At 44.1% G+C, this 12,029-nt stretch overlaps 1 protein-coding gene across 2 annotated transcripts in view; it reads right to left on the bottom strand.

Annotated features, from left to right (window-relative positions):
- The window catches only part of ACTN4 (actinin alpha 4), a 154,240-nt gene that overhangs the window by 2,633 nt on the left and 139,578 nt on the right, over nt 1-12,029 (bottom strand). For both annotated transcript variants that reach the window (XM_033955150.1, XM_033955149.1), the window contains exons 18-20: nt 10,758-10,904; nt 9,765-9,845; nt 5,850-6,008 (exon numbers count right to left, since the gene is read on the bottom strand). In XM_033955150.1, the coding sequence (XP_033811041.1) occupies nt 5,850-6,008; nt 9,765-9,845; nt 10,758-10,904 (387 nt within the window). The remainder of the gene's footprint in view (nt 1-5,849; nt 6,009-9,764; nt 9,846-10,757; nt 10,905-12,029) is intronic.

Below are 12,029 nucleotides of genomic sequence, written 5' to 3' on the forward strand. Positions count from 1 at the left end.
AATAACTTTAGGTGGTTATTTTCAAGCTAAAGGTACTTTAGGTATATACTATAAATAGTACATTAGTGTTTTCATGACAAAAAATTAAAATTTTAAATGATTCAATTTTTTTCTAGCACATCAAAGAAAAATGGAGAGACCCAATGATCCACAGTGAAAACAATCCACCGACGAAAACAAAAACAAAAACTGTGGATACAGATGTTCTGGAGATAATTTATTAAACACCGACATGCATTTTTTGCTACTTCAGCTTGTCTGCGGTGTTCTTTGCTCACATGTTTAAAGACAATAGACTGTTTTCAGTCCAATTCTTTATATGTGAGTTTGCAAACCACAATGTTTCTATAACCATAAAGCCCTATGACCTCACAATGCAGGTGTAAAGAGCCTTAGCCTATAGGAAGAGGAGATGCAAATGTTAAGAGCCTCAGCCAATAAGGAGAGAGATAATGGTTACTGCAGATGAGCATTTTTTTGCTACTTCAGCTTGTCTGCGGTGTTCTTTGCTCACAGGTTTAAAGACAATAGACTGTTTTCAGTCCAATTCTTTATATGTGAGGTTGCAAACCACAATGTTTCTATAACCATAAAGCCCTATGACCTCACAATGCAGGGGTAAAGAGCCTTAGCCTATAGGAAGAGGAGATGCAAATGTTAAGAGACTTAGCCAATAAGGAGAGAGATAATGGTTACTGCAGATGGGCATTTTTTTTGCTGCTTCAGCTTGTCTGCGGTGTTCTTTGCTCACAGGTTTAAAGACAATAGACTGTTTTCAGTCCAATTCTTTATATGTGAGTTTGCAAACCACTGGACCCCTGAGGAAGGCGTGTTCACCGAAACACGGACCATGTAGGGTCCGGTTGGATTTTTATCACAGTATTTTTTATCATTGTACTTTTTTAATTGAATTTTTATGGTTTTATATGTCAGTGTTTAATAAATCATCTCCAGAACATCTGTATCCACAGTTTTTGTTTTTATCAATTTTTTTCTAGCCTTTATTAAATATTTTAAATCGGTATTTAAGAACGTAAGAATAGCTTTACTGGGTCAGACCAATAGTCCATCAAGCCCATTAGCCTGTTCTCACGGTGGCCAATCCAGGTCCCTAGTACCTGGCCAAAACCCAATGAGTATCAATATTCCATGCTACTGATCCAAGGCAAGCAGTGGCTTCCCCCACGTCTTTCTTAATAACCAACTATGGACTTTTCCTCCAGGAAATTGTCCAAACCTTTCTTAAAAGCCAGCTACGCTATCCGTTCTTACCACAACCTCTGGCAACGCGTTCCAGAGCTTAACTATTCCCTGAGTGAAAAATAAATTTCCTCCTATAGGTTTTAAAAGTATTTCCCTGTAACTTCATAGTGTTCCCTAGTCTTTGTAATTTTTAACAAAGTGAAAATAAAATCGATCCACTTGTACCCATTCTACTCCACTCAGGATTTTGTAGACTTCAATCCTATCTCCCCTCAGCTGAAGAGCCCTAACCGTTTTAGTCTTTCCTCATACGAGAGGAGTTCCATCCCCTTTATCATTTTGGTCATTCTTCTTTGAACCTTTTCGAGCACCACTATACAGTAGTACCTTGGATTACGAGTATAATCCGTTCCAGAAGCATGCTCGTAATCCAAAATGCTCGTTTATCAAAGCGAGTTTCCCCATAGGAAATAATGGAAACTCGCTTTGATGCGTTCCCCCCCCCCCGAGAACAGGCATTGCTTCCCTCGAAGGCCCCCCCCCCTGCGATCAGGCACCCCCCCTGCGATCCGGCACCCCCCCGACACGATTGGGCACCCCTCCGACACGATCCGACCCCCCCCCGACACGATTGGGCACCCCTCCGACACGATCCGACCCCCCCCGACACGATTGGGCACCCCCCGACACAATCCGACCCCCCCCCGACACGATTGGGCACCCCCCCGACACGATCCGACCCCCTCCCCCGACACGATTGGGCACCCCCCTGACACGATCGGGCACCCCCCCGCCGCTTCTTACCCTCATCTGGGCACTCTAGAAGATCGGACTCCTCGTCTGCTGAGCCTTGAGCATGCCCAGATGCTCAAGGCCCAGCAGACGAGGGCCTATCTTCAAGAGTGCCCAGATGAGGGTAAGAAGCGGCAGGGGGGGTTCCCGATCGTGGCGGGGGGGGGTCGGATCGTGGCGGGGGGATGCCTGTTCGAGGCAGGGGGTGCCGGATTGCAGGGGGGGGGTGCCGGATTGCGGGGTGCTCGTAAATCGAGCCATGCTCGGTTTCCGAGGCACCGATTTTGCAAATGTTTTGCTCGTCTTGCAAAACACTCGCAAACCGGTGCACTCGTAAACCGAGGTACCACTGTATCTTTGAGATAAGGAGACCAGAATTGAACTAGCACAAAACAGATTTCTGTTTAGATCTGTCATTCATCATGTCGCTAGGACTTGAAATCAAACAAAGAGAGACAGCAGTGCGGTCTAAAAATGGAGTTAACATAAAAACAAGGACTTGACATGGTCGTGTTTCAGCCATTTGCCTGCATTAAGGGTGCACAGATAACAGGGGAAACAAATCCACAAGAAACAAAGCAGCAAAAAAATGAGTGGAATTGTCCAATCAGAAAGGTGCACAAATAAAAGTGTCTTTCAACTCATCTGATTGATCTTTATTCATCCAAAGTCACTCGACCCGACATGTACATGTTTCGGCCCTAAGGCCTTCGTCAGGAGTCTTGAAGATCTTTAGATTTTCATTTACTGCAAGGTCGCGACACTACGACGTTTTGCTTTATTTGGACACATACGGCATTCCAAGTGGTTTACATCATAGTTCATATACCCAAAGATCTTCAAGACTCCTGACGAAGGCCTTAGGGCCGAAACATGTACATGTCGGGTCGAGTGACTTTGGATGAATAAAGATCAATCAGATGAGTTGAAAGACACTTATTTGTGCACCTTTCTGATTGGACAATTCCACTCATTTTTTTGCTGCATTAAGGGTGAACATAAATCTATCTGCAGCGTTTACGCCAATCTTGTGTTTCAGAGAAACCATTATAATATCAAATCCCTCACATAGGATAATCAGTCAAATACACTCAGCTTTGGTATCCAGAAAAAGCAGCTCCTCCCAAAATTTATCAGCCATCCTAGTGGCTACAGCACTTGAACCACTCACATGCCCTGACTTGCTCTGCATAACCCATTGCCTGAATAAAGGGAAGGCAGAGATTTCCTCCTGGCATAGGAAGGCTATTGCTACCACCCCGTTAAAGAAGCAGGAGACCAAAGGAAGCAAAATAGGAAGCTGATGTCAACCAATGCAATGTGATTATTCTTTTTCAATAATTTTTAAAATTGTTTCATGCACTTTTTGCTACTGTTCAAATCGCCTAACACTTATGCAAGCGGCAATATATCAAATCAATCCACATCTGAGAACTATTCCATGGTAATCTCTAAATGGGAAGGGACTTTTTGTCCTTTGGCATTTTAAAGCTGACATTCAAAGCAGTGGGCACTGGAGGATTGAGCGACTTGCCCAGGGTCACAAGAAGCAGCACCGGGGTTTGATCTCCCCAACCTTCTGGGTGCAGAGGCGGCAGCTCTTCCAGTGAGCCACGCCTTCCCCACCCGTCAGGCTGAGAACAATGAGAAGCCTCTCCCTCCCTCTCGCCAGCTTCTACTCTGAGCTTCTTGAATAGACAGTGCCCTGCTCTCCACCTGCACCCAGCAAAGACTCTCTCTAGAAACATACACACTATGATCTGCGGCTGATAGAGCTAAGGTGAAGACCTCAAAAGATTATTTAAGGACCTGTTTCTAAATGCCTATCTTGCATGTTCCTTAAAGTATCTAGCATGTTCCTTGAAGTATCTAGCATGTTCCTTGAAGTATCTAGCATGTTCCTTGAAGTATCTAGCATGTTCCTTGAAGTATCTAGCATGTTCCTTGAAGTATCTAGCATGTTCCTTGAAGTATCTAGCATGTTCCTTAAAGTATCTAGCATGTTCCTTAAAGTATCTAGCATGTTCCTTAAAGTATCTAGCATGTTCCTTAAAGTATCTAGCATGTTCCTTAAAGTATCTTGCATGTTCCTTAAAGTATCTAGCATGTTCCTTAAAGTATCTTGCATGTTCCTTAAAGTATCTAGCATGTTCCTTAAAGTATCTAGCATGTTCCTTAAAGTATCTAGCATGTTCCTTAAAGCAGAGCCTCCTGCCTCAGAAACAATGTTTTGGGTTGAAGGTTTTTTGTTTTTTTTTTATGGCTGTTACTTAGGCATCCGTCGTAAGTCTGAACTTGTTCTTGACATCCAGCATTAAGGATTATAATTTCGCCACCGCTCTGCCAACTCTCAAACCTGCCCCCAGGAAGAGAACCATTCAGCTGAAGCAAAAGCATGAATGGCTTGATGTAGAGGAAATGCCTTTCTATTTGATGTATTTTATTGTTCTAATTTTGTATATGCTTTATTGTAATTAGCTTAGATTGTATGTATACTACTACCAATATTGCAGTACATAAGAACATAAGAACTGTCGCTGCTGGGTCAGACCAGTGGTCCATCGTGCCCAGCAGTCCGCTCACGCGGTGGCCCTCTGATCAAAGACCAGCGCCCTAACTGAGATTAGCTTTACTTGCGTACGTTCTGGTTCAGCAGGAACTTGTCTAACTTTGTCTTGAATCCCTAGAGGGTGTTTTCCCCTATGACAGACTCCGGAAGAGCGTTCCAGTTTTCCACCACTCTCTGTGTGGAGAAGAACTTCCTTACGTTCATACGGAATCTATCCCCTTTCAATTTTAGAGAGTGCCCTCTCTTTCTCTCTACCTTGGAAAGGGTGAACAACCTGTCCTTATCTACTAAGTAGAATCCCAGTTAACCGGTATTCAATTAACCAGCACTCTCAACCAACCAGCAAAAAAAAAAAAAAAAAACAACTTCCAAAAGTCATGCTCCTGATCCACCAACCCCCCTCTCTCTAGCCCCCAAAGCATCAAGGCAGCCCCAAATCTCCCTCCCTCCCACCTTCCCCCAAAGCATCAAGGCAGCCACAGATCTCTCTCCATCTCCCGAAGGCATAGCCGCTTCAGACAACATTCCCTCCCACCTGCTTCCAAAGCAGCAGCGGCAGCTGGTCCTGACAACCCCCCTCCCTCCCGCCCCCAAAACAGCAGAGCAGTCCTGACAATGTTGCCCTAGGCTGAGAACGGTTCATAGACAAAACCGCTGAAGACAAAGGCGCGCGCCGACAACCGAGCGCAAGACGGAAGCGCGCGCCGAAGAAAAAGAGTGTTTTAAGGGGCTCCAACGGGGGTTTTGTTGGGGAACCCCCCCACTTTACTTAATACAGATCGCGGCGGCATTGTGGGGGGTTTGGGGGGTTGTAACCGCCCTCATTATACTGGAAACTTAACCGTTTCCCTGTTTTTTAGGGAAAAAGTGAAGTTTTTAGTAAAATGTGGGGGGTTACGACCCCCCAAACCCCCCACAACGTGGCGCGATCTGTATAAAGTAAAATGGGGGGGGGGTTCCCCCCCACACCCCCCGTCGGAGCCCTTTAAAATAGTCATTTTCTTCGGCGCGCGCCCCCACGTTGCGCTCCGTTGTCTGCGCGCGCCTTTGTCCCGGCCCGCTTTTGACCTGACACCGCCGAGAACACTCCTTAATTTTTGAAAGGAAAACTTCAAACTCTTCTCTCTCAATATTCTTTCTTCACTTGGACTCTCTACAATTTGATTTTTTTTTTCCATTCTTTTGTCACTCTGGAAAGGACACCATATAATACCGAAGCCCTTAAATCCAAAGAATATAGAGGCATGGTTTACAGGGACTGCAGAATTTCAGACATATCACTCACCTTGTCTCCAGCAAGAACTTTGAAGGAAGCGATAACTTGGTCAGCCGTGTCCGTGTCTGTTGTCTCTCGGGACATGAAATCAATGAAGGCCTGGAATGTTACCATCCCTGAGTTGTTGGGGTCCACAATACTCATAATTCGAAGAAATTCTGCATCACCCTGTCATTAAAGGACATGCCTTAGCATTACCGCATTTACAGATCATCTCAACATGGACCTTCAAAATATTTTGCTTAGTAAGACTAAGGCCCATCTTCTCCTTTTCTCCCCTTTCCCTCTTTCTTCCCCCCATGCCCCAAAGTACCCTTTTCCCCCTGTAAGTCGCCTTGAGCCTGGACAGGTACCGTGCAACGCACAAATATCAGATTAGATTAGATACCATCCATGTTTTGAAAATGATCATGTCGAGCTGCTTGCCCATTGAGTAAGAGGCCAGAAAAAGATGGTGTACCTTTACAAAATACTGCATATCCCTTTCCCTGCTCTCTCTCTCTCTCTCCTCTAGCACCACCCAATTTCCAGTTGTGCAGCATGGAATAAAGAGAGGCCCATGTACACATTTATGAAAATCTTTACTTTTCAATTTAAATGGTGGAAATCAACTTATTTCTTCTCGCTTTACTGTACTGCTAGAAAAAACAATGACAACTTATCCAACAGTGTTAGGGTTCAACAGCGATTCGTAGTATCGTATTTACTCAAATATAAGTCAATCCAAATATAAGCCGAGACCCCCTTCCCCCCAAAAAAGGAGGAAAAATGGTTGACTTGAATATAAGTCGGGCGGCTTAATATTCAAGTGCCCTGCCCTGTCAGGCTCGGCACCCAGCTCCCTTTCTGTCAGGCACTGCACCCAGCACCCTTCCCTCCCTCCCCTGTCAGGCATTGCACCCAGCCCCCTTCCTTTCCTCCCTCCCCTGTCAGACTCAGCACCCTCCCAGGCTCTGCACCCTGCCGCCCTCCCTCCCTGTCCTAGCCTCATATCTCTACTGCCGATTGCAGCGGGCAAGAGTAAACTTTCCAAGTTCCTGCCCTGCTGTTAACTGGCTGCCGTGTCTTCGGCCGCTGAGAAACACGAGCAGGCACGCGGATTTGGCGCTTCTGCTCAGTGCTGAGCAGCTTCCTTAACGGCTCCTGCGAATTCGCGGGAACCGTTAAGGAAGCCGCTCAGCACTGAGCAGCAGCGCCAAATCACATGCCTGCTCGTGCTTCTCAGCGGCCAAAGACACTCATGGCAGCTAGTTAACAGCGGGGCAGAGCTTGGAAAGTTGGCTCCTGCCCGCTGCACCTCCACCGACGATCAGCAGTAGAGGTATGAGGCTAGGACAGGGCGGGCGGCAGGGTGCAGAGCCTGGCGGTGGCGGACTGCAATAATTTTGGAAGGGGGTGTATTGGCTCGAATATAAACCGGGACCCCCATTTTTAGGCCAATTTTTTGGCCCAAAAATCCTGGTTTATATTCAAGTTTCAAGTTTATTAAATTATTTGATTAAACGCTTTTCAGGATACAAAGCGTTTTACAAAGAAATAAAATTGGATTTCTTAAATCACAAATACATCGTAAATAAAAATAATTACTTTAAAATTAAAAACGAACTGGGGTAACAAACACATGGAACAGTAGGAAAGGAGGGAAAAGAAAAAATACAATAAAAAAAAAAAAAAAAAATGTGTTAATCAGATTAGGTTAGAACATAAGGATGATGTGAGAAAAGAATTTGCAAACTTGAAAATCTAAAAAAAGGGGATATATAATCAGAGTTTAATACAAAACGATGAGATTAGGAATCAACCGGAAAATAAACTTTTAGTTAAAGGCTTCTTTAAAAAGAAAACACTTTAAACTATTTTTGAATTTTTTCAAATCTTGTTCAAGTCTTAAATAAAGAGGGAGTGAGTTCCAAATAGTAGGGGCTGTAACCGAAAAAATCAGGTCACGGCGAGTACCGATGATTTTTAAAGAGGGAACATATAGGGACGCTTGTGAGGAAGTATATACGGTATATGCCCCCGACAGCCCATGCATAGCAGAGGCAGAATGGAAGCAGTCAGAACAATAAAACTGCACCTTGTACGTGCAAGTAACGTGGTTTATGACGAGACATTTTCTTAAATCTTAACTCGATAAACGAGCGTTGTCTTGCAGTAGGAGCACATATACGTGCGTCGTGTCAAATACGCACAATATACGCGTGTTGCATCACTGAATGCGTCTGACCACGTGCACCCGCAGTTCAAACGCGCACATCTCACGCTGAGTGTGGCTGAACGTAAAAAAAAGCATCACACCCAATTCACCTGCAGTGTAGTGACCGTTCGAAACGAGCGAGATCTTGCAAAACAAGCACGTACAGTAACCGTATTTTCTATTAAAGCTTTTGGGATGTGGAATGAATCGCCCGAGTTTCCATTATTTCCTATGGGGATATTCGCTTTTGGATTAGAGAATGACACGGTGACAAAATTCATCACCGTTCCAATCCCCGCGGATAACTGCGGGAAACCATCTTCATGTCATTCTTTAAGGAGAGAGGGAAGAATCAGAGTACGAATGGCCACAACCACTGACCCTCAAGCTTTGCTTTGAAGAATGCTGGTGTAGAAGGACTGAGGTTGAGACAGACACTACAGAATGACAGTCTCTGGTATCCAGAGCAGATATTGTGATATCATAATGCCTCATTCCACCAGTGCCTAAGAGCCAATCAAATCAGTGATGTCACAATGGCTTCATTATCCTTGGCTCACATAAGAATCAGAGCATGAATGGCCACAACCACTGACCCGCAAGCTTTGCTTTCAAGAATGCTGGTGTAGAAGGACAGAGGATGAAATAGACACTAGAAAATGACATGGGATTATTTCCCGCGGTTATCCGTGGGGACGGGAACGGTGATGAATTTTGTCACCGTGTCATTCTCTACTTTGGATTACGAGCATGTTTCTGGAACAAATTTATGCTCGCAAAACAAGGTGCCACTGTATTAGCAAACAAATGACCAGGCTGGCGTAGTGCCCAAGGTGGTAGGTACTATGCCCCAATAGTTGCAGTTCAATCCCAGGAGGAGGGAATATGTCACTGGTTAAGGCTGACACCTAGTGGCTGGATTTAAAGCACATGACTGCAAAGTCATTACTGCAATGGCCAAACTAGGTGTGTGTATGGTGGAGGGAAGAAGATATAAAACAGAAAGTTCTGGGTAGTTGTGAATGAAGTTCTATAGCACCAGATCTTAGTCCTCCTTCCAAAATTACCTGAAAAAGGAGCAGAAGGAAAAGTGCCAATTCAAAAACAGCAACATAAAAACAAACAAAAAAAACCCACCCCACAACAAACTACACTCCCCCCCTCCGTATTAGCGGTGGATAGGGGCAGAGCCGGCCCACAATATTGAAAATTCACGAATAACTTTTGGGACGGCTCTGACTCACCCCCGCCTCCCAGACCTTACCTGATGGTCTAGCAGTGACGCGGGGTGGGAGCGATCTTTCTACACTCCTGCCCGGTGCAGAGCCGTCATAGAAAATGGCTGCCGTAAGACCATGGGAACTCACAGCAGCCATTTTTGATGACGGCTCTGCACGGGGCAGGAGTGTAGGAAGATCGCTCCCGCCCCACGTCACTGCTAGACCACGAGGTAAGGTTGATTCACTGTGGGGGGGGGGGGGTGCCAGCAGAAAAAAACACGAACAGGTAAAACCGCGGGTCCTGAAACTGCAAATAAGGAGAGAGGAGTGTACCACACAAATCAATATACTTAAGCCAAGAGCAAAGAAAAAAAGATTATAAGATCAAGAGGTAGGCAAAGTGGTAGATAAGAGGAAAAGCATATTTAAAAAGTTAATGAGTAAGAATGACCAAGTAGGAAGAAGTGATAACTGTCTGAAAAAAGAGAAAAGAGTAACATTCTGTACCTGTCTGTCATTCTCCACGTCATATCCCAGGCTGATAAGGCAGGCTTTAAACTCCTCTGGTCCCAAGGCCCCGGTGTGGTCCTGCAAGATGTTAAAATTTCAAGTTCACTTTGATATAACCGTCTATCAATAGCATTTGTCTAAGCCAGGGGTGGGCAACTCCGGTCTTTGAGGGCTGGAATCCAGTCGGGTTTTCAGGATTTCCCCAATGAATATGCATTGAAAGCAGTGCATGCAAATAGATCTCATGCATATTCATTGGGGAAATCCTGAAAACCCGACTGGATTCCGGCCCTCGAGGAAAGGAGTTACCCACCCCTGGTCTAAGCATTCCCACAATAATTCCCACAATAATTCCCACAATAATTAAGGATCGGGGTTACAGAGGGGATGACACGCATGCAAACATGCAGTAAGGAACAGGAATGAGAGAAGACAAAAACCCACAGACATTTAGTTACTGCGTTAAAACTATAATGCCGTGCTGAAGTAGACCATCAAGAAGTCCTTCGAGATTTCAGCATCCTGTCTGACTCTGGCCTGTCAGTCACATGGGAGAACCCAGGCGAGCCCAAAAGGAAAACACATTCCTTATCATTCGCTCAAAGGAGCAAGGGAACACCCAAATCTGACTAAGAATTTCCCTCCAGATCCGTTTTAAACTTCTAACCTTCTACTCTTCATTACAATCTCTAGCAACAAATACATACAAAGGGAAGCTAGACTATTTTAAAATTATCAAAAGCTCTTAAGAGTTCTATTAATTTCTGTTTTCACCACTTTCATTAGAAGTTTTCCCCAAACCCAGAACAGTTTATGCTCTAAGGTAGGTTGCACCACTTAAATCATTACTTTACTTGCATTTCCACAATGTCTGGTAACCTGATAGTTCCTCCCTTATTAACTTTTAGGCTGCCCATGCCTCTTTCCGTGCACCAGAAAGCTGTGAAATTTGCTGACGTCAGTGAAAAATCTGCACATTTCGCTCATTACCTTATCGAAATGGTTGAAAGAGGCTCGGAATTCGTGCATCTGTTCTTGGCTGATGCCCTTAGCATCACGAGTAAGGATCTGGTTCTCTACCTCGTTGATGGTTCGAGCGATAGTAGTGAGGAGATGTTCCCAGCCCATACGGATATGCTACAAAAAAAAAAAAAAAAAAAGATGAAATTGACGAGCTTTGAGCGACACCACTGAAGCCTGAAATGCTTAAAAGTATAAAAGAAAAAAAATAAAAGTAAAAACAGTTATATTCAGAGAAGAGATATTGGTATTCTGATATTCTTGGGATAGAAAACTGAAGTGCCCACTGGTTGCCCATCTCCCACAGAATCACATTTATTTAGGTTCATCATGGAATAGTCAATTAGTAGAATCCCCAAGGGGGGTGTTATTTGGTAAAGCTGCTGCTTGTGAGGTATTTGGACAAGGAAGATGCCTTTTATTTCAAAAAGGCGTGCATGATTGGTCATAAATGTATTTTGCAATACTGGTTACAGAAAGATCCTCCTAGTTTTTGGCATTGGAGGAATCAACTCCATCGTTTAATTTTGTTTGAGGTTTGGGAAGTTCATAGATTTCCTAGACGAACTAGTCTCTTTTTGAAAATTTGGGACCCTCTATATTCAAAATCTTAGTCTAGAGCAGTGATTCCCAAACCTGTCCCAGAGGACCCCCAGGCCAGTTGGGTTTTCAGGATAGTCCTAATGAATATGCATGAGAGAGATGTGCATATAATGGAGGTACCAGGCATGCAAATCTGCTCCATGCATATTCATTAGGGCTAACCTGAAAACCCGACCGGCCTGCGGGTCCTCCAGGACAGGTTAGGGAACCACTGGTCTAGAGCATGAAGTATAATTCTTAATGTTTTACATTGAAGCTTTGGAAACAATCATTGCATTCCAACCTCTGGTAATTGGTGTCACCTTCCATTCAGGGGGAGGGGAGGGAATAGGAGGGATGATTGTAATTTGTTTGGAAATATTTGAATGGTATATGTGTTTAATTCATTCAATACAGTGTTATAATTGGTAATAAAAGAAATGGGGGGGGGGGTGTAGAGAGGAATAAAATAGGTCATATGGAAATATATTTTGGAGGAATGATGGATATATGGATATGTTATAATTGTAAATCAAATTGTAGTGAATATCTCCTTGTTTTATTTTATTGTATATATATATATTTGATTCCTTCAATAAAATGTTATAAAATAAAATTCTCTTTCTTGCGTTCAACCTACAGGCCAATCACTCTCCTTCA

This window comes from Geotrypetes seraphini, chromosome 8 (genome assembly GCF_902459505.1).
Source record: "Geotrypetes seraphini chromosome 8, aGeoSer1.1, whole genome shotgun sequence".
NCBI lineage: Eukaryota > Metazoa > Chordata > Amphibia > Gymnophiona > Dermophiidae > Geotrypetes > Geotrypetes seraphini.